The sequence below is a fragment of the Indicator indicator genome, chromosome 19 (genome assembly GCF_027791375.1).
Source record: "Indicator indicator isolate 239-I01 chromosome 19, UM_Iind_1.1, whole genome shotgun sequence".
NCBI lineage: Eukaryota > Metazoa > Chordata > Aves > Piciformes > Indicatoridae > Indicator > Indicator indicator.
The window spans coordinates 21,204,337-21,225,043 of NC_072028.1; the positions used below are offsets into that span (position 1 = coordinate 21,204,337).

The 20,707-nt window shown below is 58.6% G+C and overlaps 1 protein-coding gene across 1 annotated transcript in view; it reads left to right on the top strand.

Moving 5' to 3' along the window:
* Nucleotides 1–19,777: 19,777 nt before the first annotated feature.
* Nucleotides 19,778–20,707, top strand: part of HYDIN (HYDIN axonemal central pair apparatus protein) — a gene marked incomplete at its 3' end in the record, with an annotated part of 127,387 nt that continues 126,457 nt past the window's right edge. Inside the window, exon 1 of the mRNA XM_054389669.1 lies at nt 19,778–19,897. Within this exon, the coding sequence (XP_054245644.1) occupies nt 19,778–19,897 (120 nt within the window). The remainder of the gene's footprint in view (nt 19,898–20,707) is intronic.

Sequence of the window (20,707 nt, forward strand, 5' to 3'; positions counted from 1 at the left end):
TTGGGAAGGGAGCTTTCCCTCCCTCCTCTCCCCTGCAAGACTGCAGACAAGGACTGAAGCCTGCCTTGTGTACATCAGCTGTGAATGAACAGAGCAGATGCCCCAACAATGCAGCTGGGAATGAAAGGCAGGAGAAGAGACAAGAGGCAGCTGGTGCTGCTGGCTGGTAAATATTTGCTCTGCAGAAACTTCAGAGCCTCCATTTCAGCTGCAGAAGCTGATTTTTAAATTTATTTAGTTAGTTAACCTATTTATTTAGTTATTTATTATTTATTTTCTCCCTTTCCAGCCTGTGGAGGTATATGGAGCAGAAAAAATGAAGGAACCAGCAGGCTGCTTTGTTTGGTGTGAGTGCAGGTGATGGAAGCAGAATGAAGCTTTTGGAGGAGGGCCAAGCCAGGGAATCTTGGTTCCTCCTGAAATATTAAGGCCCAGCCTCTGTTGTGCAAGATACATGAATTTTGGAGCAGCTGCCTCCAGAGCAAGGAACCTTCCCAGGCCTCTACAGTGTGGTCCCCAGCATGGCTGGGGTTGGAAGGGACCTCTGGAGCTCACCCAGCCCAAGCTCCCTGCTCCAGCAGGGCACCCACAGCAGCTTGCCCAGGAGCACAATGCCCAGGGGAGGTTGGAAGCTCTCCACACAAGGAGACTCCACAACCTCTCTGGGCAGCCTGCTCCAGGCCTCCAGCACCCTCACACCAAACAACTTTCTCCTCCTGCTCAGATGGAACCTCCTGGGTGCCAGTCTGTGCCCTCTGCCCCTTGGCCTGTCCCTGGGCACCACTGAGCAGAGCCTGGCCCCAGCCTCTTGCCCCCCACAGCTCCTTCAGCTCTTGCTGAGCATTGCTCAGCTCCCCTCTGGGGCTGCTCTTCTCCAGACTAAGAGAGACAGAACTGGTTTGGTATCTCCTCTGTGTGGCACCAGCTATGCCCCTCGAGTCTTCAGGCAGAGATTGAGCTGCCTGAGATTGAGATTGATTCTCCTTCTGTTGAGGTGTAACCTCCTGGGCTCCAGTTTGTGGTCATTGCCACTTGTTCTGTTTCTCCTCCTGGCACAATTTCAGGCACCCTTCCCTGGCACAATTTCAGGATATTTCCTCTCCTTCTATCCTCTGAGGCTAGAGAGCAGAACCCAACCCCACCTGGCTGCAGCCTCCTCTCAGGAGCTGGAGAGAGCAATGAGGTCTCCCTCAGCCTCCTCTTCTCCACACCAAACCCCCCCAGCTCCCTCAGCTGCTCCTCCCCAGCCCTCTTCTCCAGACCCTTCCCCACCTTTCTTGCCCTTCTCTGGACCTGCTCCAGCTCCTCAGTGTCCTTCTGGCAGTCAGGAGCCCAAACCTAACCCCAGCACTCAAGCTGTGCCCTCCCCAGTGCCCATTCCAGGGGCACAATCCCTGCCCTGCTCCTGCTGCCCACACCATTGCTGCTCCAGGCCAGGCTGCTGGTGCCCTTCTTGCCCACCTGGGCACCCCCTGGGCTCATCTTCAGCTGCTGCCAACCAGCACCCCCCAGATCCTTTTCCACCAGGCAGCTTCCACTTAGGGCAAAGGCTGAGCTCTTTGCCTTGGGACACACAGCAGCTTCAGCAGCACAGCAGCACACTGAGGATTTTGTGTTTGGTTTTTTTGGTGTGATTGTTTTTTTTTTTTTTTGGCTGAGTGTTCATTTTCCCTCTGATTATTTCATGCCACCTGATCTGTCTTGCTGCATCTTGACTGCTCTCCCCAGCTGGCCAGCAGCCACTCTCCTCTTCTGATGGCTCTTGGCACAAATAGCTCAGTGAAAGGATCTTGGTGCTTTTCTCTTTTGGGTTTAGGGTTTTTCTTCCCCTCTCCCCTTCAAAAAGTCTCTTTGCCTTTTTGCAGCTGTCCTGCATCCCTCCCCCACGTCATTACTGGGAGGCAAGGTGGCAATTAGAGCTGCAGGAGAGGAGCTCTGCTGCTTATTTTTTTTCCAAGGCTTTGCCACTCTGCTCTGCTTTGTGCTCGGCTCCAAAGCTTTCCTCTTCTCCCCTCCAGGTCCTTCCTGTGCTGGGGGCCCCAGAACTGGAGGCAGTGCTGCAGGTGGGGTCTCAGCAGGGACACCTCCCACCAGCACAGCTTGCTCAAGGCCTCATCCAGCCTGGTCCTGAACACCTCCAGGCAGGGGGCAGCCACAGCCTCCCTGGGCAACCTGTGCCAGTGTCTCCCCACCCTCACTGACAACAATTTCTTCCTCCTCTCCACTCTCACTCTCCCCTCTCCCAGCTCCAAGCCATTGTCCCTCATCCTGGCACTGCCAGCCCTTGGCCCAAGTCCCTCCCCAGCTCTCCTGGAGCCCCTTCAGGTACTGGAAGGTTGCTCTGAGGTCTCCCTGGAGCCTTCTCTTCTGCAGGCTGCACAGCCCCAACTCTCCCATAAAAAATTGTTGTCAGTGAGGGTGGGGAGACACTGGCACAGGTTGCCCAGGGAGGCTGTGGCTGCCCCCTGCCTGGAGGTGTTCCAGGCCAGGCTGGATGAGGCCTTGAGCACCCTGGGAGGTGTCCCTGCCCATGGCAGGGGGTTGGCACTGGCTGAGCTTTCAGGTCCCTCCAACCTAACCCATTCCATGAATCTATGAATCCAGCTCCTTAGAGGTCCCTTCCTGTGCTGCCACTGCTTCTGGGCTGCTCTGAGCTTTGAGGACCTCAGTGGTTCTTCCACCCTGATGCTGATCTTCTGTGACAACCCCAAGCAGAGCTTTCTGTGCCCAACCCTCCCCAGCAGCAGCCCATGCACAGAGCAGGTCACTGATCCTTGTGCTGTGGCCTTCCTGGTGCTGTGGGGGTGCTGGAGCCCAGGGAGGAGGGGTTGGGATCTGGCTCCATTAGCAGGCAGGGAGATAAAGGCTGCTATAAAGGGTTGGTTTGGTTTCCATGGGGAATGTTGGCCCCTTGCACATCTGCTGGCACTGTGCAAGGCAGATAACCTCAGTGCCTCCTGCTGCCTCTCCTCTTTGCTGTGGAGCCAGGTGGCACTTTGGGGCTCAGACAATGGTTTAGCAGTTGATGCTGGAAAGCCAACCCCACCTCCAACCCAGGAGACCTTTTCTTCTTTACAAGGAAGCAGGGAGTTTGGAGAGCCTGTGCTGAGGGGGGTGGGCAGCCAGAACAAGGGCTGCAAGGTCACCACAGCCATTATCTCCTGGAGACTTGTAGTGCAGCTGAGGTCAAATGGGTCTGGTAGCTGAAAGGGTAGGGGAAGGATGATGTGACCAGAGGAGAGGACTCTCCACCCTGGGAGATCTTTAAGGCTGCTGCCTGCACTTCCCTGCACAATCTCAGCTTTGGAATTGCCTGGCTTGTGTGGAGGGCTTGGACCAAAGGCAGGGAATCATAGAACTGTCAGGGCTGGAAGGGAGCTCAAGGCTCAGCCAGCTCCAACCCCCCTGCCATGGGCAGGGACACCTCACACCACAGCAGGTTGCTCACAGCCACCTCCAGCCTGGCTGCAAAAACCTCCAGGCAGGAGGCTTCCACCACCTCCCTGGGCAAGCTGTGCCAGTGACATCCCCAAATCTCTTCCACCTAAATGTTTCCATGGTTCTGTGCCTGCTCCCACTGCTGACCCTTGACGAGGAGGGAAAAGAAGAGAACAAACCTTTAGGGATGTTGGATGGTGCCTGCTGGCCATGAGCTCTGCTGGGGAGCAGATGTAGGCTGCCTTTGCTCTTCCAGGTGAATTTCTTCTCCTGCAAAGACAAAACTGTGCTGTTGCTGCCAAGTTGCCTAACAGAGCTCCACACAGACTTGGGGTGAGCAGGAGTGTCCAGGGGGACAGTTTGGGAAGGGAGCAGCTCCCCTGGCAGAGGACCAAACAGGGCTTTGGAGAGGGATGTGCTGGGGAGTTCCTTGTATTGCTTCTGTTGAGCAGCTGCTGAACCTCGTGAGGGTCAACAAGGCCAAGTGCAAGGTCCTGCAGCTGGGTCAGGGCAATCCTCAATACCAATCCAGGCTGGGGGTGAGGAGACTGAGAGCAGCCCTGCAGAGAAGGAGCTGAGGTTGCTGGGGGGGAGAAGCTGGGCAGGAGCCAGCAATGGGCACTGGCAGCACAGAAGGCCAAGGGCAGCCTGGGCTGCATCCAAAGCAGTGTGGCCAGAGCTGGAGAGAGAGGATCCTGCCCCTCTGCTCTGGGGAGACCTCCCCTGCAGGGCTGGGGCCAGCTGTGGGACCCCCAACACAAAGAGGACCTGGAGCTGCTGTAGAGGCTCCAGAGGAGACCACAGAGATGATCAGAGGGCTGCAGAACCTCTACTGTGGGGCCAGGCTGGGAGAGTTGGGGCTGTGCAGCCTGCAGAAGAGAAGGCTGCAGGCAGAGCTGAGAGCTGCAGCTGAAGCTCTGCAGGGGAGCTGCAGGCAGGCTGGGGAGGGACTGTTCAGAAGGGGCTGTGGGGATAGGCCCAGGGGCAATGGTTTGGAAGTGGAGCAGGGCAGAGTTAGGTTGGAGCTCAGGAGGAAGTTGTGCCCAGGGAGGCTGGGCAGACACTGGCACAGGTTGCCCAGGGAGGTGCTGGAGGCTCCATCCCTGGAGCCATTCAAGCTCAGCCTGGCTGTGTCCCTGGGCAGCCTGCTCCAGCTGGAGGTGTCCCTGCTGCCTGCAGGGGGGTTGGGCAGGATGCCCTTTGGAGGTGACTTCCAGCCCAAGCCATTCTGTGGCTGTGTTTCAGGCCTGCCTGGATTGTGCTCATGTGAGAGGGCTTCTCGTTGGGTACACATCCAAAGGAGAGCTTGCACTTGGGATCTGACCTTTCTTTTGTTTCATTCCAGGTGTTCCTAGGCCTTGAAGCTTTGCTGTGGGCTCAGATACAGATTCAAATGAAGGAGGACAAGCCATAGGATCAGCTCCCAGGGGTGCATGTGAGAGTTGAATGCTCTCCTGCCTCTCATGGGAGGCAAACAAGAGCAGCAGGACCAAGCATGGGGCTTTTGAGAGGGTTTTATGTCCTCAGAGCTTTCTGCAAGTGGCATCCCTTTGGCTGCTGCCATGCTGGCTGGGAAGGACAAATTCTGCTCTCCCAAGTGAGTGCTGCTCCCCCCACACAGCTCTGCCCCTCCCTTTACCTCAGCAAGACTCAAACCAGCGCTGCCCTTCTGTGCAGGGACTGGGGATGGCACAGAGATGCAGCCCAGCCAGTTTGAAAGCATGCAGGGGCCAGGCTGAGCTCCCCAGGGACCTCCCTGGAGTTGAGGGCAAGGAGGGAGCAGCACATCCAAGGAGGCAGAAAAGCTTTTGGAGCGGTGGAGAGAGGCGCGGCGCAGTGCGGGGAGGGGAGCTGCCGCTGGGGCTCAGCTGTGCTGGCTGAGGAGAGCTTTGCTGGGTGGGGGTCTGCTGCCTCTGCCCGGGCAGGCAGGGCTGGGGAAGCAGCAGAGGAGGGAGCTGGAGCCTTCCAGAGCTGCAAAGCTGCCACTGCCTTTCACAGAATCACAGCAACGTTCAGACTGCAGCACACCCTGAGGACCACCAAGGCCAACCACTGCCCCTGGAAGGGCACACAGGGCCTGCCAAAGCTGCCTCGTTTCTGGGGGCAGGCAAGGTTGGCACTGCAGATTTCTCCCTTGGTCTACCCAGCAGGACTCTGAGGGACCCAGGGAACCCAGTGGGGAGATGTCACTGCAGGTTACCAGCCAGAGACCCTGGAAGGTCCGTTCTGAGCCAGGGCAGTGTGAGTCTGTGACCAGGGAACTGCAGCAGGATCCTTCACTCACCCAGCTCCTGAAGTCTCAGTCATGGCATCCCAGCCAGCCAGCCCATAATGCTCTGTAACCCAGCAAGGCTCAGCTTTGTTTTCTTCTCATGCTGAGGAAGAAGGGAGCTGGCTCCTTGGAGCCAGGATTCCCCTGCTTCCCCTGAGCAACACAATCCCAGGCTGCAGGGCAGAGCACAGAGCCCAGCACCGAGCCCAGCGCAGAGCCCAGCACCGAGCCCAGCGCGGAGCCCAGCGCGGAGCCCAGCACCGAGCCCAGCGCGGAGCCCAGCGCGGAGCCCAGCACCGAGCCCAGCACCGAGCCCAGCGCGGAGCCCAGCGCAGAGCCCAGCGCAGAGCCCAGCGCAGAGCCCAGCACCGAGCCCAGCGCGGAGCCCAGCGCGGAGCCCAGCACCGAGCCCAGCGCCGAGCCCAGCACCGAGCCCAGCGCAGAGCCCAGCGCAGAGCCCAGCACCGAGCCCAGCACCGAGCCCAGCGCGGAGCCCAGCGCGGAGCCCAGCACCGAGCCCAGCGCGGAGCCCAGCGCGGAGCCCAGCGCGGAGCCCAGCACCGAGCCCAGCGCGGAGCCCAGCGCGGAGCCCAGCACCGAGCCCAGCGCGGAGCCCAGCGCAGAGCCCAGCACCGAGCCCAGCGCGGAGCCCAGCACCGAGCCCAGCGCGGAGCCCAGCGCGGAGCCCAGCACCGAGCCCAGCACCGAGCCCAGCGCAGAGCCCAGCACCGAGCCCAGCGCGGAGCCCAGCACCGAGCCCAGCGCGGAGCCCAGCGCGGAGCCCAGCGCGGAGCCCAGCGCGGAGCCCAGCTCAGCCTTCACAGACTCACAGAAATACTCAGGTTGGAACAGAGCCTCAGGATCACCAAGCCCAACCCAGAACCCTACTCTATAGGGTTCAGCCCTAAACCATATCCCCAAGCACCACATCCAAACCACCTTTAGACACATCCAGGGTTGGTGACTCCACCACCTCCCTGGGCAGCTCATTCCACTGCCTTTGCTGCTGGAGAAGTGTTACTCACAAGCTGCCTTCCCAAAAGGGTCTCAGTGCAAGGCTAATGCCCCAGTTCTGCTCTACAAGGAGATCCAGGTTGGGCCCTTGCAGCCCAGCTGCTCCTTGTGAAGGTTTGATGGAGCCTGATTAATCTTAATGAGATATCAGTTGGCAAAGAAGCTCTCAGGGCTGGCCAGACCAGCCAGCACAACACAGAATCAGAGAAGAATTGTCAGGGTTGGAAGGGAGCTCAAGGCTCAGCCAGTCCCAACCCCCTTGCCATGGGCAGGGACACCTCACACCACAGCAGGTTGCTCACAGCCACCTCCAGCCTGGGGGTGCTGCAAAACCTCCAGGGATGGAGTTTCCAAACAGCTGTGGAAAGCTCTGCCTTCTAGTCCCAGGGCAAAGGAAGCAAAGCCATCATCAGGGAGCTGCCTGGAAAAAATCCTCCCGCAGTCCCTGGTTTAAAAGGTGGAAGCAGCAGCCCAGGGGGGTTAAAGGAGGCTCTCTGCCTTCAGGCTGTGCTACAGAGAAGCTGGAGCTGCTTATTTCTCATTTAGCAGTTCCCCATGAGGGAGGCGAGACCCTGGTAGAGGTTGCCCAGGGAGGTGGTGGAAGCCTCATCCCTGGAGGTTTTTGCAGCCAGGCTGGAGGTGGCTGTGAGCAACCTGCTGTGGTGTGAGGTGTCCCTGCCCATGGCAGGGGGCTGGGACTGGCTGAGCCTTGAGCTCCCTTCCAACCCTGACAGTTCTATGATTCTAGAAGGTCCTGGTGCCTGGGCAGAGTTTTCCTTGCCCTGTTGTGTTTGTCAGAGATGCTGAGGGCACCAGCTGGCTGCTCAGTGCCCTTCCACATCCTTCTTCAAGGTTTTCAGGTAGGTGACTGAGTCAGGAGAGAGAGGGAGGCTGCAGCCTGCCTGCAGGTGTGCTTGCTGTGTGTCTGAGCCCACAGGCAGTGTGGAGTGTGACACCTTCTGTCTTCTGTGGGACAGGACCCTGCTGGCAGGCAGCAGCTGGAGAGGAGCTGCTGCAAGGTAAACTGACAGCTTCATATTCCTGTGCAAGATGGAGCTGCTGGAGAGGGTCTAGAGGAAGCCACAGAGATGATCAGAGGCTGCAGAACCTCTGGTGTGGGGCCAGGCTGGGAGAGTTGGGGCTGTGCAGCCTGCAGAAGAGAAGGCTGCAGGGAGAGCTGAGAGCTGCAGCTGAAGCTCTGCAGGGGAGCTGCAGGCAGGCTGGGGAGGGACTGTTCAGAAGGGGCTGTGGGGATAGGCCCAGGGGCAATGGTTTGGAAGTGGAGCAGGGCAGAGTTAGGTTGGAGCTCAGGAGGAAGTTGTGCCCAGGGAGGCTGGGCAGACACTGGCACAGGTTGCCCAGGGAGGTGCTGGAGGCTCCATCCCTGGAGCCATTCAAGCTCAGCATGGCTGTATCCCTGGGCAGCCTGCTGCAGCTGGAGGTGTCCCTGCTGCCTGCAGGGGGGTTGGGCAGGATGCCCTTGGAGGGTCCCTTCCAGCCCAATGCAAGCTGTCACTCTTTTGTGCTGCCTCTGGCACAGGGTGGGTGATTTTTTTCCCCCTGTCTTTAGAAAAGAAGAAAAGGTTTTGGGTTGGTAAAGGAAATGTGCTGTGATGCCCCCAAAGTCATGTGCTGGATCCCATCTGGATGCATTCCTCTGCTACCTGTCCTGGATCCTATGGTCCTGCTCTGGCAGGGGGGTTGGACTTAATGATCTTTGGAGGTCCCTTCCAACTCCTAACATCCTGTGATGCTGTGCTGCTTTGTAAGGAGAACTTGCAGGGCTGTGTCTATGGTGGGGCCCAGGGGGAATGCTGTGGGGACAGGACTGAAGCAAACACCCTAGCAAACACCTTCCCCCCACATGCAGACCTCAGATGCTCCACTGCAGTGCTGACAGCTCCCTCAGGACTCAACCCGTTGTGTCCAGAAGCATGGAGATACTTCCTACAGCTGGCTAGGAGGAAACCAACCCTGCAAAGAGTCCATCTGCAAAGCCAGGGGTCCAGAGAGCCTTCCAGAGAGCCCCAGGACACAAACTGTGGCCAACTGTGGCCCTAGAATCACAGAACTGTCAGAGTTGGAAGGGAGCTCAAGGCACAGCCAGCTCCAACCCCCTGCCATGGGCAGGGACACCTCACACCACAGCAGGTTGCTCACAGCCACCTCCAGCCTGGCTGCAAAAACCTCCAGGGATGAGGCTTCCACCACCTCCCTGGGCAACCTCTGCCAGGCTCTCACCACCCTCCTGGGCAAGAATTTCTCCCCCACATCCAATCTCAATCTCTCCACTTCTACTTTTGCTCCATCCCCCCACTCCTATCACTCCCTCACACCCTCCAAAGTCCCTCCCCAGCTTTCTTGGAGCCCCCTTCAGATCCTGCAAGGCCACCAGAAGGTCTCCTGGGAGCCTTCTCCTCTCCAGCCTGCACAACCCCAACTCTCTCAGGCTGTCCTCAGAGCAGAGCAGCTCCAGCCCTCTGCTCCTCCTCCTGGCCCTTCTCTGGACACCTTCCAGCACCTCCAGAGCCTTCCTGGAACAGAGGTTCCAGAACTGGACCCAGAGCTCCAGGTGGGGGCTCACCAGAGCAGAGCAGTCAGACCAGGAGTAGGACAGGAATTCTCCCTGTGTGAGTGACCACATCTCATGGTTGATGACTTTACCTTCTCCAGCAGGGTCCTCCTGCATGCCACAGCTTGGTAGAGAGACTTTGCCTGTGCCTGGAGCCAGAGGTGTAGCTGGAAAGGCTTCAGGCACAGTGGCTGTTTCAGCCAGCACACCACTCCTCACTGCCTGCAGGGCCAGGAGGGCTCCCAGCCCTGCATGTGTTCTCTTTCCTCATTGTGAAGAACTTTGCTCCTGGAGCAAAGGAGCTCTTCCTCAGCCAGCTCCTGCCCACCTGAAATCCTCCTTTGCCTCCTGCTGGCCTTCTTGTCCTTTCCAGAGCAGCCTCTTGTGCTCCTGCCACAGTGGGGTGAGGGATGGAGCCAGCTGGGGTCAGTGGTTGGCAGCTGCCAGCTCCTTTTTCGATTTCCATCTGTTCCCTCTCTTCCTTTTTAATGAGGTGAGGTGCTGGAGTGCCCTTCTCAGTGCAAGAGGAAGTCACAAACCAGGTCCTTGGCTCCTTGCTTTCATCCTTGGCACAGAGAGGCTGCTCGGATCGGCCTCTTGGGCTGCTCCTGCAGCAGAGCTTGAGGATGGGGAAGGAGAACTCTGGAGTGAGGCTGACAGCTCCTGAGCCTTGGGTCTGGCCTGCAGCTGAGCCTTGAAATTCCAAGAGTCCTGGAGATGCAGACCTGGGCCTGCTAGGCTGCCTCTCTTGAGGTTTTCTCCTCACACAGAGTCACAGAATCAGCCAGGCTGGAACAGACCTTTGAGATCATCAGGTCCAACCTATCACCCAGCACCATCTAATCAACTCAACCATGGCACTGAGTGCCTCATCCAGGCTTGTTTTAAACACTTCCTCCTCCTTGTTGGTTTAATGTGGCTCTGCTCTGGGCTTTTAACATCCCTGCTGTAGGAAATGCTGTCAGGGGCTTGGAAGGTTCATTCTCTCAGGCTACCTTCCTGCTCAACCACTCCAAAGCTAATGAGTGGCTCCAGTCCTGCTTTTGTGCTTGGAAGGCTTTTCCCTCCTGCTTTTGTTTGTCACAGAGCTGGGCTGTCAGGAGGGGGAAGGAGATTCCCCAGGAGAAGTTTGGGTCTGGAGCTCTTTCATTCTTTGTTGGTGGCTCTTTCATTCATGATGCTTTGTGGGACATCTGAAGGATGAGAAGAGGTTCAAAGGAAGAACAGGGAGGTGGTTGAGGCCCCATCCCTGGAGGTGTTTAAGGCCAGGCTGGATGAGGCTCTGGCCAGCCTGATCTAGTGTGAGGTGTCCCTGCCCATGGCAGGGGGGTTGGAACTGGATGAGCCTTGTGGTCCCTTCCAACCCTGACTGATTCTATGAACATGAAGAGTTCAACAGTTCAGCTTGGACAGTCAGGGAGTCTCAGCATAGTAGGGGTTGGAAGGGACCTCTGAAGCTCACCCAGTCCAAGCCCCCTGCTCCAGCAGGGCACCCACAGCAGCTTGTAGTGTCTCCCCACCCTCAATTTCTTCCTCCTCTCCACTCTCAGTCTCCCCTCTCCCAGCTCCAAGCCATTGTCCCTCATCCTGGCACTCCCAGCCCTTGTCCCAAGTCCCTCCCCAGCTCTCCTGGAGCCCCTTCAGGTCCTGGAAGGCTGCTCTGAGGTCTCCCTGGAGCCTTCTCTTCTGCAGGCTGCACAGCTCCAACTCTCCCAGCCTGGCCCCACAGGGAAGGTTCTGCAACCTCTGCTCACCTCTGTGGCCTCCTCTGGAGCCTCTCCAGCAGCTCCAGGTCCTTCTTGTGCTGGGGACCCCAGAGCTGGAGGCAGTGCTGCAGGTAGGGTCTGAGCAAAGGGGCAGAATCCCCTCCCTGTCCTGCCAGGCTCATCAGTGCCCTTGACATCTGCCCACTGCCCTCTTCAGGCTAAGATGCTGTGGCAGAACCTTGCTGAGTCGGTGCTGAGCCTTAATCCAACCCCTCCTCACCTTCCTGTGGCTCTGTCTCTGGGCAGTCAGTGACTGCCTTGCTGACCTTGCTGTCAGAGTTTCCCCTTGAGCTGTGCTTGACTTCTGGAGGCTGCTGAGTGTTCTCCTGCCTTTGCACAGGCACAGCTGGCAGGATGAAGGGAAAAGAAAAGCCAGGAGGCATCACACTTGGTGGGGCCAAGGACTCTGCTTTGGTTTAAAGAGCAGTGTGGGGGGAAAACCCAAATGGATTCCATGGCTGCACAGCCAACACCATGGTCTGCAAAAGGGAGGTGTTGGGAATATTGTCTGGATGTGGAAAAGGAGTGGGGAAGCAGATCAGGTGTAAAATAAGCAAAAAATGAGGGAAAAAAGCAGATCCTATCTGTGGGAATCCAAAGGGAGGGAGCTGGTGGCCAGTCACAAGTGGTGCTCCTCAGGGCTCAGTGTGGGGACCACTTCTGTTTAACTTCTTGATTGATGACTTTGATGGAGGCACAGAGTTGTGTCAGCAGTCAGTTGGCAGCGGGCACCAGGTTAGGTGTCAGTGTTGATCTGCAGCAGGGTAGGGAGGCTCTGCAGAGGGGCTTGGATAGATTGGATCCATGAGGCAGTGTTCAAGGGATGAGCTTCACCCAGGCCAAGTGCCAGGGCCTGCACCTGGGGCACAACAACCCCAGGCAGTGCTCCAGGTTTGGGCAGTGTGGCTGGAAAGCTGCTGGCACAAAAGGACCTGGGGGTGCTGATGGCCAAGCAGCTGAACAGGAGCCAGCAGTGTGCCCAGGTGGCACAGAGAAAGCCAAAGGGCTCCTGGCTGGCATCAGCAATGCTGTGCCCAGCAGGAGCAGGGAGGGGATTGTCCCCTGGGACTCAGCTCTGGGGAGGCCACAGCTGGAGTGCTGTGTCCAGTTTGGGGCACTCAGCACAAGACAGACTGCAGCGCGGGGCAGCCGCGGGAAAGCTTCGGGAACCGCCAGCTGAGCTCCGCTTTAATTTGGGTTGCTTTGGGGCTTTCTGAGGGCGGAAGGACCCCAAAGGGATAAGCAGGACCGGGGGGGCTGTCTTCCATCGCGCCTGCTCGGGAGGGTGACCTGCCTGGGGGCAGGGGTGGTACCCGGGAACCACGCGGAGGTTAGGCGCAAGGCTGCCATTGCAGCGCGAGGGCAGCTGCGGGGACGCTCCCTGGGAGCCTGCTCACGAGAACGCGGCGAGCAGCGTGTGAGGGGCAAAAATCAATCGATCAATCGATCAGTAATAATAATAATAATACGAAAGTCAGTTCCCCGAAGGAACTGAGCCATGGTTAAAACTCGGTCCCAGGCTGTCTGTCAGACTGTGGGTACCCAAACAGAGCCCACACATAAGCATGCAGGTGTCCAGGCAAGCAGCTGCAGTGAGCGTTGGAGCCTGGCACCTGAGGTTGAGGGTGGCAGAGATGATCCAGGCATTAGGTGTGAGCAGATCAAGGGTCTGCTTAACCTAGTGGCTGAGATGAAGGATGAAGTCAATGGCTTCATGTCCCAGTGGAGGCCTAGTGCCAAGTGGAGTCCCTCAGGGATCAGTCCTGGGACCAGACTTGTTCAACATCTGTGTTGGTGCCGTGGAGAGTGGCATTGAGTGCACCCTCAGCAAGTGTGCTGATGACACCAAGCTGTGTGGTGCAGCAGACAGGCTGGAGGGAAGGGATCCATCCAGAGGGACCTGTGCAGGCTGGAGGGAAGGGATCCATCCAGAGGGACCTGCACAGGCTGGAGGGATGGGATCCATCCAGAGGGACCTGTGCAGGCTGGAGGGAAGGGATCCATCCAGAGGGACCTGCACAGGCTGGAGGGAAGGGATCCATCCAGAGGGACCTGCACAGGCTGCAGAGCTGGGGCCATGACAACCTCATGAGGTTCAACAAGACCAAGGGCAAGGTCCTGTATCTGGGTGGAGGCAATCCCAAGAACAAATCCAGGCTGGGCAGGGACTGGCTGGAGAGCAGCCCTGAGGAGAGGGACTTGGGGGTGCAGGGAGAGGAGAAGCTCAACAGGAGCTGTCAGTGTGCACTTACAGCCCAGAGAGCCAAGCAGAGCCTGGGCTGCAGCAGGAGAAGTGTGGCCAGCAGGGCCAGGGAGGGGATTCTGCCCCTCTGCTCCACTCTGCTCAGACCACACCTGGAGCTCTGGGTCCAGTGCTGGAGCCTCTGTTCCAGGAAGGCTCTGGAGGGGCTGGAAGGTGTCCAGAGAAGGGCCAGGAGGAGGAGCAGAGGGCTGGAGCTGCTCTGCTCTGAGGACAGCCTGAGAGAGTTGGGGTTGTGCAGGCTGGAGAGGAGAAGGCTCCCAGGAGACCTTCTGGTGGCCTTGCAGGATCTGAAGGGGGCTCCAAGAAAGATGGGGAGGGACTTTTTAGGATCTCAGGTAGTGACAGGACTGGGGGGAATGGAATAAAGCTGGAAGTGGGGAGATTCAGGCTGGAAGTGAGGAAGAAGGTCTTCCCCATGAGAGTGGTGAGAGCCTGGAATGGGTTGCCCAGGGAGGTGGTTGAGGCCCCATCCCTGGAGGTGTTTAAGAGGGGATTGCATGTGGCACTTGGTGACATGGTTTAGTAGTCATGAGGTCTTGGGTGACAGGTTGGACTTTGATGATCCTTGAGGTCTTTTCCAACCTTATTGGTGTGGTTGCCCTCAAGATGGTGGGCTTGGGTATGTCTAGCCCCAGAGCGTGGCAAGAGCAGGTGGAGATCAGCCTGGAGCTGAAACAGGGCAGTTGTGTAAGGCAGCAGGGATGTGGGAAGAGAAAAGGATTTGGAGTCAAGGCATGAGCATGAAGAAAACTCAGCCTGGCCATCATCTTCAAGCTCCCCTGGCCCAGGCTTCTCTTGTGGGATGAACCTGGCTAGGACAGAGCAGCTTGAGCAGCCCACAGGTAGCTTGTGAGGCCCAAGCAGGGCTGGAGGAGGAGGATGAGCCCAGATGGTGCTGATACAGAAGGCAGCCCAGAGTGATGTCCTGCACCCCAGGGAGAAACTTTTATTTTCTGCATCTTCATCTACTTGTTGAGCCCTGGGCAGAAGGACCTGGAGCTGCTGGAGAGGGTGCAGAGGAGGCCACAGAGATGATCAGAGGCTGGAGAACCTCTGGTGTGGGGCCAGGCTGGGAGAGTTGGGGCTGTGCAGCCTGCAGAAGAGAAGGCTGCAGGGAGAGCTGAGAGCTGCAGCTGAAGCTCTGCAGGGGAGCTGCAGGCAGGCTGGGGAGGGACTGTTCAGAAGGGGCTGTGGGGATAGGCCCAGGGGCAATGGTTTGGAAGTGGAGCAGGGCAGAGTTAGGTTGGAGCTCAGGAGGAAGTTGTGCCCAGGGAGGCTGGGCAGACACTGGCACAGGTTGCCCAGGGAGGTGCTGGAGGCTCCATCCCTGGAGCCATTCAAGCTCAGCCTGGCTGTGTCCCTGGGCAGCCTGCTCCAGCTGGAGGTGTCCCTGCTGCCTGCAGGGGGTGGGCAGGATGCCCTTGGAGGGTCCCTTCCAGCCGATGCTGTGCGCTGCCCGGCGCCGCCTCCTCCCCTCCGCGTCCGCCGTTGCCGTGGAGCTGTTTGGACTCCGTTGCTGCGGAAACCACCCGGCCGGGCAGCGGCTGGAGCGTCGTGCACGGTGGGGCTACTGGTGTGTACTGGTGTGTACTGGTGGGTAATGCTATGTACTGGTGTGTACTGGTGTAATGGTGTGTACTGGCATGTACAGGTGTGTACTGGTGGGTAATGGTGTATACTGGTGGGTACTGGTATGTACTGGTGGGTGCTGGTGGATACTGGTGGGTGCTGGTGGGTACTGGTGGATACTGATGGATACTGGTGGGTGCTGGTGGATACTGGTGTACCTGTGGGGCCAGGCTGGGAGAGTTGGGGCTGTGCAGCGTGCAGAAGAGAAGGCTTCAGGGAGACCTCAGAGCAACCTTCCAGGACCTGAAGGGGCTCCAGGAGAGCTGGGGAGGGACTTGGGCCAAGGGCTGGGAGTGCCAGGATGAGGGACAATGGCTTGGAGCTGGGAGAGGGGAGACTGAGACTGGAGATGAGGAAGAAATTGTTGTCAGTGAGGGTGGGGAGACACTGGCACAGGTTGCCCAGGGAGGCTGTGGCTGCCCCTGCCTGGAGGTGTTCCAGGCCAGGCTGGATGAGGCCCTGAGCACCCTGTGCTGGTGGGAGGTGTCCCTGCCCATGGCAGGGGGTTGGCACTGGATGAGCTTTGAGTTCCTTTCCAACCCAACCCATTCCATGGATCTATGAGAGCAGACAGCAGGCAGGTCTCATGCCAGGCTCCTGTTGGTGACCTCAGCTTTGTCAGGGCTTCTGTGCTCAGCTGCAGGATGGCAGTACCAGAGCGATGGAGTCCAGAGGGACTGGGATGCAGGGATGAGAGGAGAGGCTTCCTGCATAGCAAAGCTTGAGTTAGGAAGCACTCAGCCACCCAGCAGTGAGCGAGCAGCCCCAAGGAGAAGGAGCTGGCAGTGCTGCTGGGCAGCAAGTTCTGCATGGCACAGCAATGTGCCCTGGGGGCCAAGAAGGCCAAGGGGGTCCTGGGGGGCATTCAGCAGAGGGTGGCCAGCAGGGCCAGGGAGGTTCTCCTCCCCCTCTGCTCTGCTCTGCTCTGCTCCGCCCTGGGGGGACCTCATCTTGAGTACTGTGTTCGGTTTTGGGCTCCCCAGTTTAGGAGGAACAGGGACCTGCTGGAGAGGGTCCAGCAGGGGACTATGAGGATGTTAGGGGACTGCAGCACTGCCTGGGGAGGAGAGGCTGAGGGACCTGGGGCTTTCCAGTCTGGAAAAGAGAAGGCTGAGGGGGGATTTAATCAATGTTTATAAATATCTGAGGGCTGGGGGTCAGGAGGGAGGGGACAGGCTCAGCTCACTTGCTCCCTGGGATAGGACAAGGGGCAGGGATGTAAGCTGCAGCACAGGAGGTTCCACCTCAACACAAAGGGGAACTTCTTGACTGTAAAGGGTGACAGAGCCCTGGAGCAGGCTGCCCAGAGAGGTTGTGGAGTCTCCTTCTCTGGAGCCTTTCCAGCCCTGTCTGTGTGTATTACTATGTGACCAGTGCTGGATTCTATGACCCTGCTCTGGCAGGGGGCTTGGACTCAATGATCTCTGGGGGTCCCTTCCAACCCCTGACATCCTGTGATCCTGTGAAGTGATCAGTCCTGGGACTTGTGCTGCTCCTCTGCTGGCTTCCTTGAGACACCCTTGCTGTGGGGGTTGCACTTAAGCAGGGTTGTTTCTAGGCAAGAAGAGTGTCCTTGCTGCTTAAGGGCAGGATGATTTAAGGGAGCAAAATGGTTAACATCATCCTGGCTCTCACTTCTACCACATCTCCTGTCTTGCTCTTCCAAATAATCAACGACAGGCAAATAATCAACGACTACATGAGCAGGAGGAAGAGGATTTATGGTGTGTGCTGGAAAGGATGCAGCCAGCAGTCTGTGCAGGGTGTGCTGAGGGGAATGGCTTAGTGGTGACCTGGCAGTGCTGGGGACTTTGTGATCTTAAAGGTCTCTTCCAACTAAAATGGTTCTGTGGCTGACTGAGGAGAAGCTGCCCAGGAGCCAGCAGTGCTCTCCTGCAGCCTGGGGCTGCCCAGAGGCTGTCAGAGCACTGCCAGCTCCCATACTGACCTGAAGAAGGGAATGGTCCCCTGGTCACCTCAGTCATGGGATAAAGCCTTGGGGGTGTTGGGTGCTGAGCAGCTCCCCAGGAGCCAGCAGTGCCCTCCTGCAGCCCTGCAGGCAGCTGTGTGCTGGCTGCAGCCAGAGGAGTGTGGGCAGCAGGGCAGCAGAGGGGATTCTGCCCCTGGGCTCTGCTCTGCTCACACCTCACCTCCAGTCCTGCCTCCAGCTCTGCTGTCCCCAGCAGAAGGAGGACACAGAGCTGTGGAGTGAGGCCAGAGGAGGCCACAAAGATGCTGCAAGGGCTGGAGCAGCTCTGCTGGGAGGCCAGGCTGAGGGAGCTGGGGGTGTGCAGCCTGCAGAGGAGAAGGCTCCAGGGGGACCTCAGAGCTGCCTGCCAGGACCTGAAGGGATCCTGCAGGAAGGCTGCAGAGGAACTTTTGCTGAGGGTGTCTAGAGCCTGGCCAAGGGGGAATGGTTTGGAGCTGAGGCAGAGCAGGGTTAGAGTGGAGCTGAGGAAGAAGTTGTTCAGTGTGAGGGAGGTGAGACTCTGGAATGGGCTCCCTGAGCACAGCTCTGAGCTGTTCTCATTTCCTCATGCCAGGATGAGGGACAATGGCTTTGAGCTGGGAGAGGGCAGATTGAGACTGGAGAGGAGGAAGAAATTGTTGGCATTGTGTTGGGGAGACTCTGGCACAGGCTGTCCAGGGAGGCTGTGGCTGCCACCTGCCTGGAGGTGTTCAAGGCCAGGCTGGATGAAGCCTTGAGCAGCTGAGTCTAGCTGAGAGCTGTCCCTGCCCATGGCAGGGGATTTGGAGTAGAAGATCTCTGAGGACCCTTCCAGCCTGAGCCATCCTTACCCTCAGCCTCCCTGCTTGGAGGGCAGGCAGCTGGTGTCAGCCCAGCGCTGAGCTTGGTGCTGCTGCCTTGGCACCGGTGCCGTGGGGTCCCTTGAAAGGAAGGTGGGTGGCACATGGCCTGCTGACAGCCACAGGGGCTGGACAGAGCTGAAGCTGTGCCTGGATGTGAATCTTCCCTTATCTCTCCAGGTCCATTAAGAGCTTTGCTGGCTGCTCTTCCTTTCCTGTCCTCCCTCAGCACAGCCTCACCAGAGAGCTGTTCAGTTTGATTTGGCAGAGGGAAGCTGGTGGCTGTGGGATGCTTTAGGGCCACAGCTCAGCACTCACATCAGCTTCTCCCTCTCCACAGCTTCTGCCAAGCTCAGGAGCCCTGAAGGGCCCCTCAGTGCCTCTCTGCTCTTGAGCCTTCTGAATTCTCATAGGTTCATGGAATGGGTTGGGTTGGAAGGGACCTCAAAGCTCATCCAGCTCCAAACCTCCTGCCATGGGCAGGGACAGCTCACACCAGCCCCAGGGTGCTCAAGGCCTCATCCAACTTGGCCCTGAACACCCTCAGGGAGGAGGCTTTTAGGCTTCACACCTGTTTGGAAACTCCTTCCCTGGAGGTTTTTGCAGCCAGGCTGGAGGTGGCTGTGAGCAACCTGCTGTGGTGTGAGGTGTCCCTGCCCATGGCAGGGGGGTTGGGACTGGCTGAGCCTTGAGCTCCCTTCCAACCCTGACAATTCTATGATTCCATCTGAGCTAATTGCTCACATTCCTGTCGTAGTTCCATGGTTCTGTCTCTGCTGTTACAGCCTCCCCAGTGCCTGGAGGGAGCCTCCAGTTTGGGTGTTCATGGGTGTAGCTTAGGACCCTTGTTCTCCTCGGAGCAGAAATGTTCTTGGGCACTGTGGTAATTTCATGCCTGGAAGGAGTCATATTTGCTGGAGAATGTTTTGTGACTGAACTCAGCTGAATTAGTCCTGAGGAGCTCTAGTTCTGATTCAGGGCATTGAGTTCTTTGCTTCCTTTGCTTAGAAACCTCTCCAGGCTCATCACACAAAGGCTGTGGCCTAATCCCTCCTGCCAGAGCAGGGGCACCCAGGGCAGGGCACAGAGGAACACATCCCCTCCATACAGAGAAGAGGAGAGAGGAAGAGCATCAGAAATCCCCCAGCTCCACCCTTCCCAACAGTCCCCAGCAGGACCCTGTGGGGAGGGCAGTGCTGGGCAGGCAGAGGGGAGCTGAAAAGCAGCCGTGGGGCAGGACTGGGGTGCAGAGGGATGGCTCCAAGGCTGAGTTCTCCTTTCTTCATTAGCTCTTGTTTGCTCTCTCTCCTGCCCAGGAGCACAATGCCCAGGGGGGGTTGGAAGCTCTCCACACAAGGACACTCCACAACCTCTCTGGGCAGCCTGCTCCAGGCCTCCAGCACCCTCACACCAAACAACTTTCTCCTCATTTTGAGAAGGAACCTCCTGGCTGCCAGTTTGTGCCCTCTGCCCCTTGGCCTGTCCCTGGGTATCCCTGACAAGGGCCTGGCTGCATCCTCCCTACCCCCACCCATCAGATATTGATGGACATTGATCAGGTCCCCTCTCAGCCTTCTCTCTAGACTGAAGCCCCCCAAGGCTCTCAGCCTTTCCCTATAGCAGAGCTATTCCAGTCCCTTCAGCATCCTTGTAGCCTCTGGTGGACTCTCTCCAGCAGTTCCCTGTCCCTCTTGAAGTGGGGAGCCCAGAACTGGACACAATCTTCTGGATGTGGTCTACCTAAGGTTGAGTAGAGGGGGGAGGAGAACCTCCCTTGACCTGCTGGCCACACTCAGCTGAATGTTTGCTCTGGGGATTTCCTGGGCTGGATCTGAACCCTGCCATCCAGTATGGTCTGCTCATGAGCCCTCAGGCTTGGGGTGCCTCTGATGCTCTCCACGTAGGAAGGCTGCCCCAGGCTGCAGGCACAGCTGGGTCCTCTGGGTTTGCTCTGAGTGGGATTTGGTTGGGTTTTCAGAGTTCCTCTTGCTGCTCCTTCCAGGTGAGCTTCAGCCATGGCCACTGGGAAGAACCACAGCTCTGGGGAGTCCTCCAAAAGCTGGCATGGGTTCCAGAGATCTCTGCTGGCACCTGGCCAGGAGAAGCTGGACAGAGAAGCAAAGGAGCCTCTGACTGTAAGTAGCTGCTATGGCCAAGGAGGAGCTGGGGCTTAAATTACTGCTGTGTCCCTCCCCTGCTGTGCCCCCCCCCCTGCCAGCCCCTGCTGTGCCCCCCCTCTGCCAGCCCCTCCTGTGCCCCCCCTCTGCCAGCCCCTCCTGTGCCCCCCCCTGCCAATCCCTGTTGTGCCCCCCCTCTGCCAGCCCCTGCTGTGCCCCCCCTCTGCCAGCCCCTGCTGTGCCCCCCCTCTGCCAATCCCTGCTGTGCCCCCCCTCTGCCAACCCCTGCTGTGCCCCCCCTCTGCCAACCCCTACTGTGCCCCCTCTGCCAGCCCCTGCTGTGCCCCCCCTCTGCCAACCCCTGCTGTGCCCCCCCTCTGCCAGCCCCTGCTGTGCCCCCTCTGCCAACCCCTACTGTGCCCCCCCTCTGCCATTCCCTGCTGTGCCCCCCCTCAGCCATTCCCTGCTGTGCCCCCCCTCTGCCAACCCCTGCTGTGCCCCCCTCTGCCAATCCCTGCTGTGCCCCCCCTCTGCCAACCCCTGCTGTGCCCCCCTCTGCCAACCCCTGCTGTGCCCCCCTCTGCCAGCCCCTGCTGTGCCCCCTCTGCCAGCCCCTGCTGTGCCCCCTCTGCCAACCCCTGCTGTGCCCCCCCTCTGCCAACCCCTACTGTGCCCCCCCTCTGCCAGCCCCTGCTGTGCCCCCTCTGCCAGCCCCTGCTGTGCCCCCTCTGCCAGCCCCTGCTGTGCCCCCCCTCTGCCAGCCCCTGCTGTGCCCCCCTCTGCCAATCCCTGCTGTGCCCCCCCTCTGCCATTCCCTGCTGTGCCCCC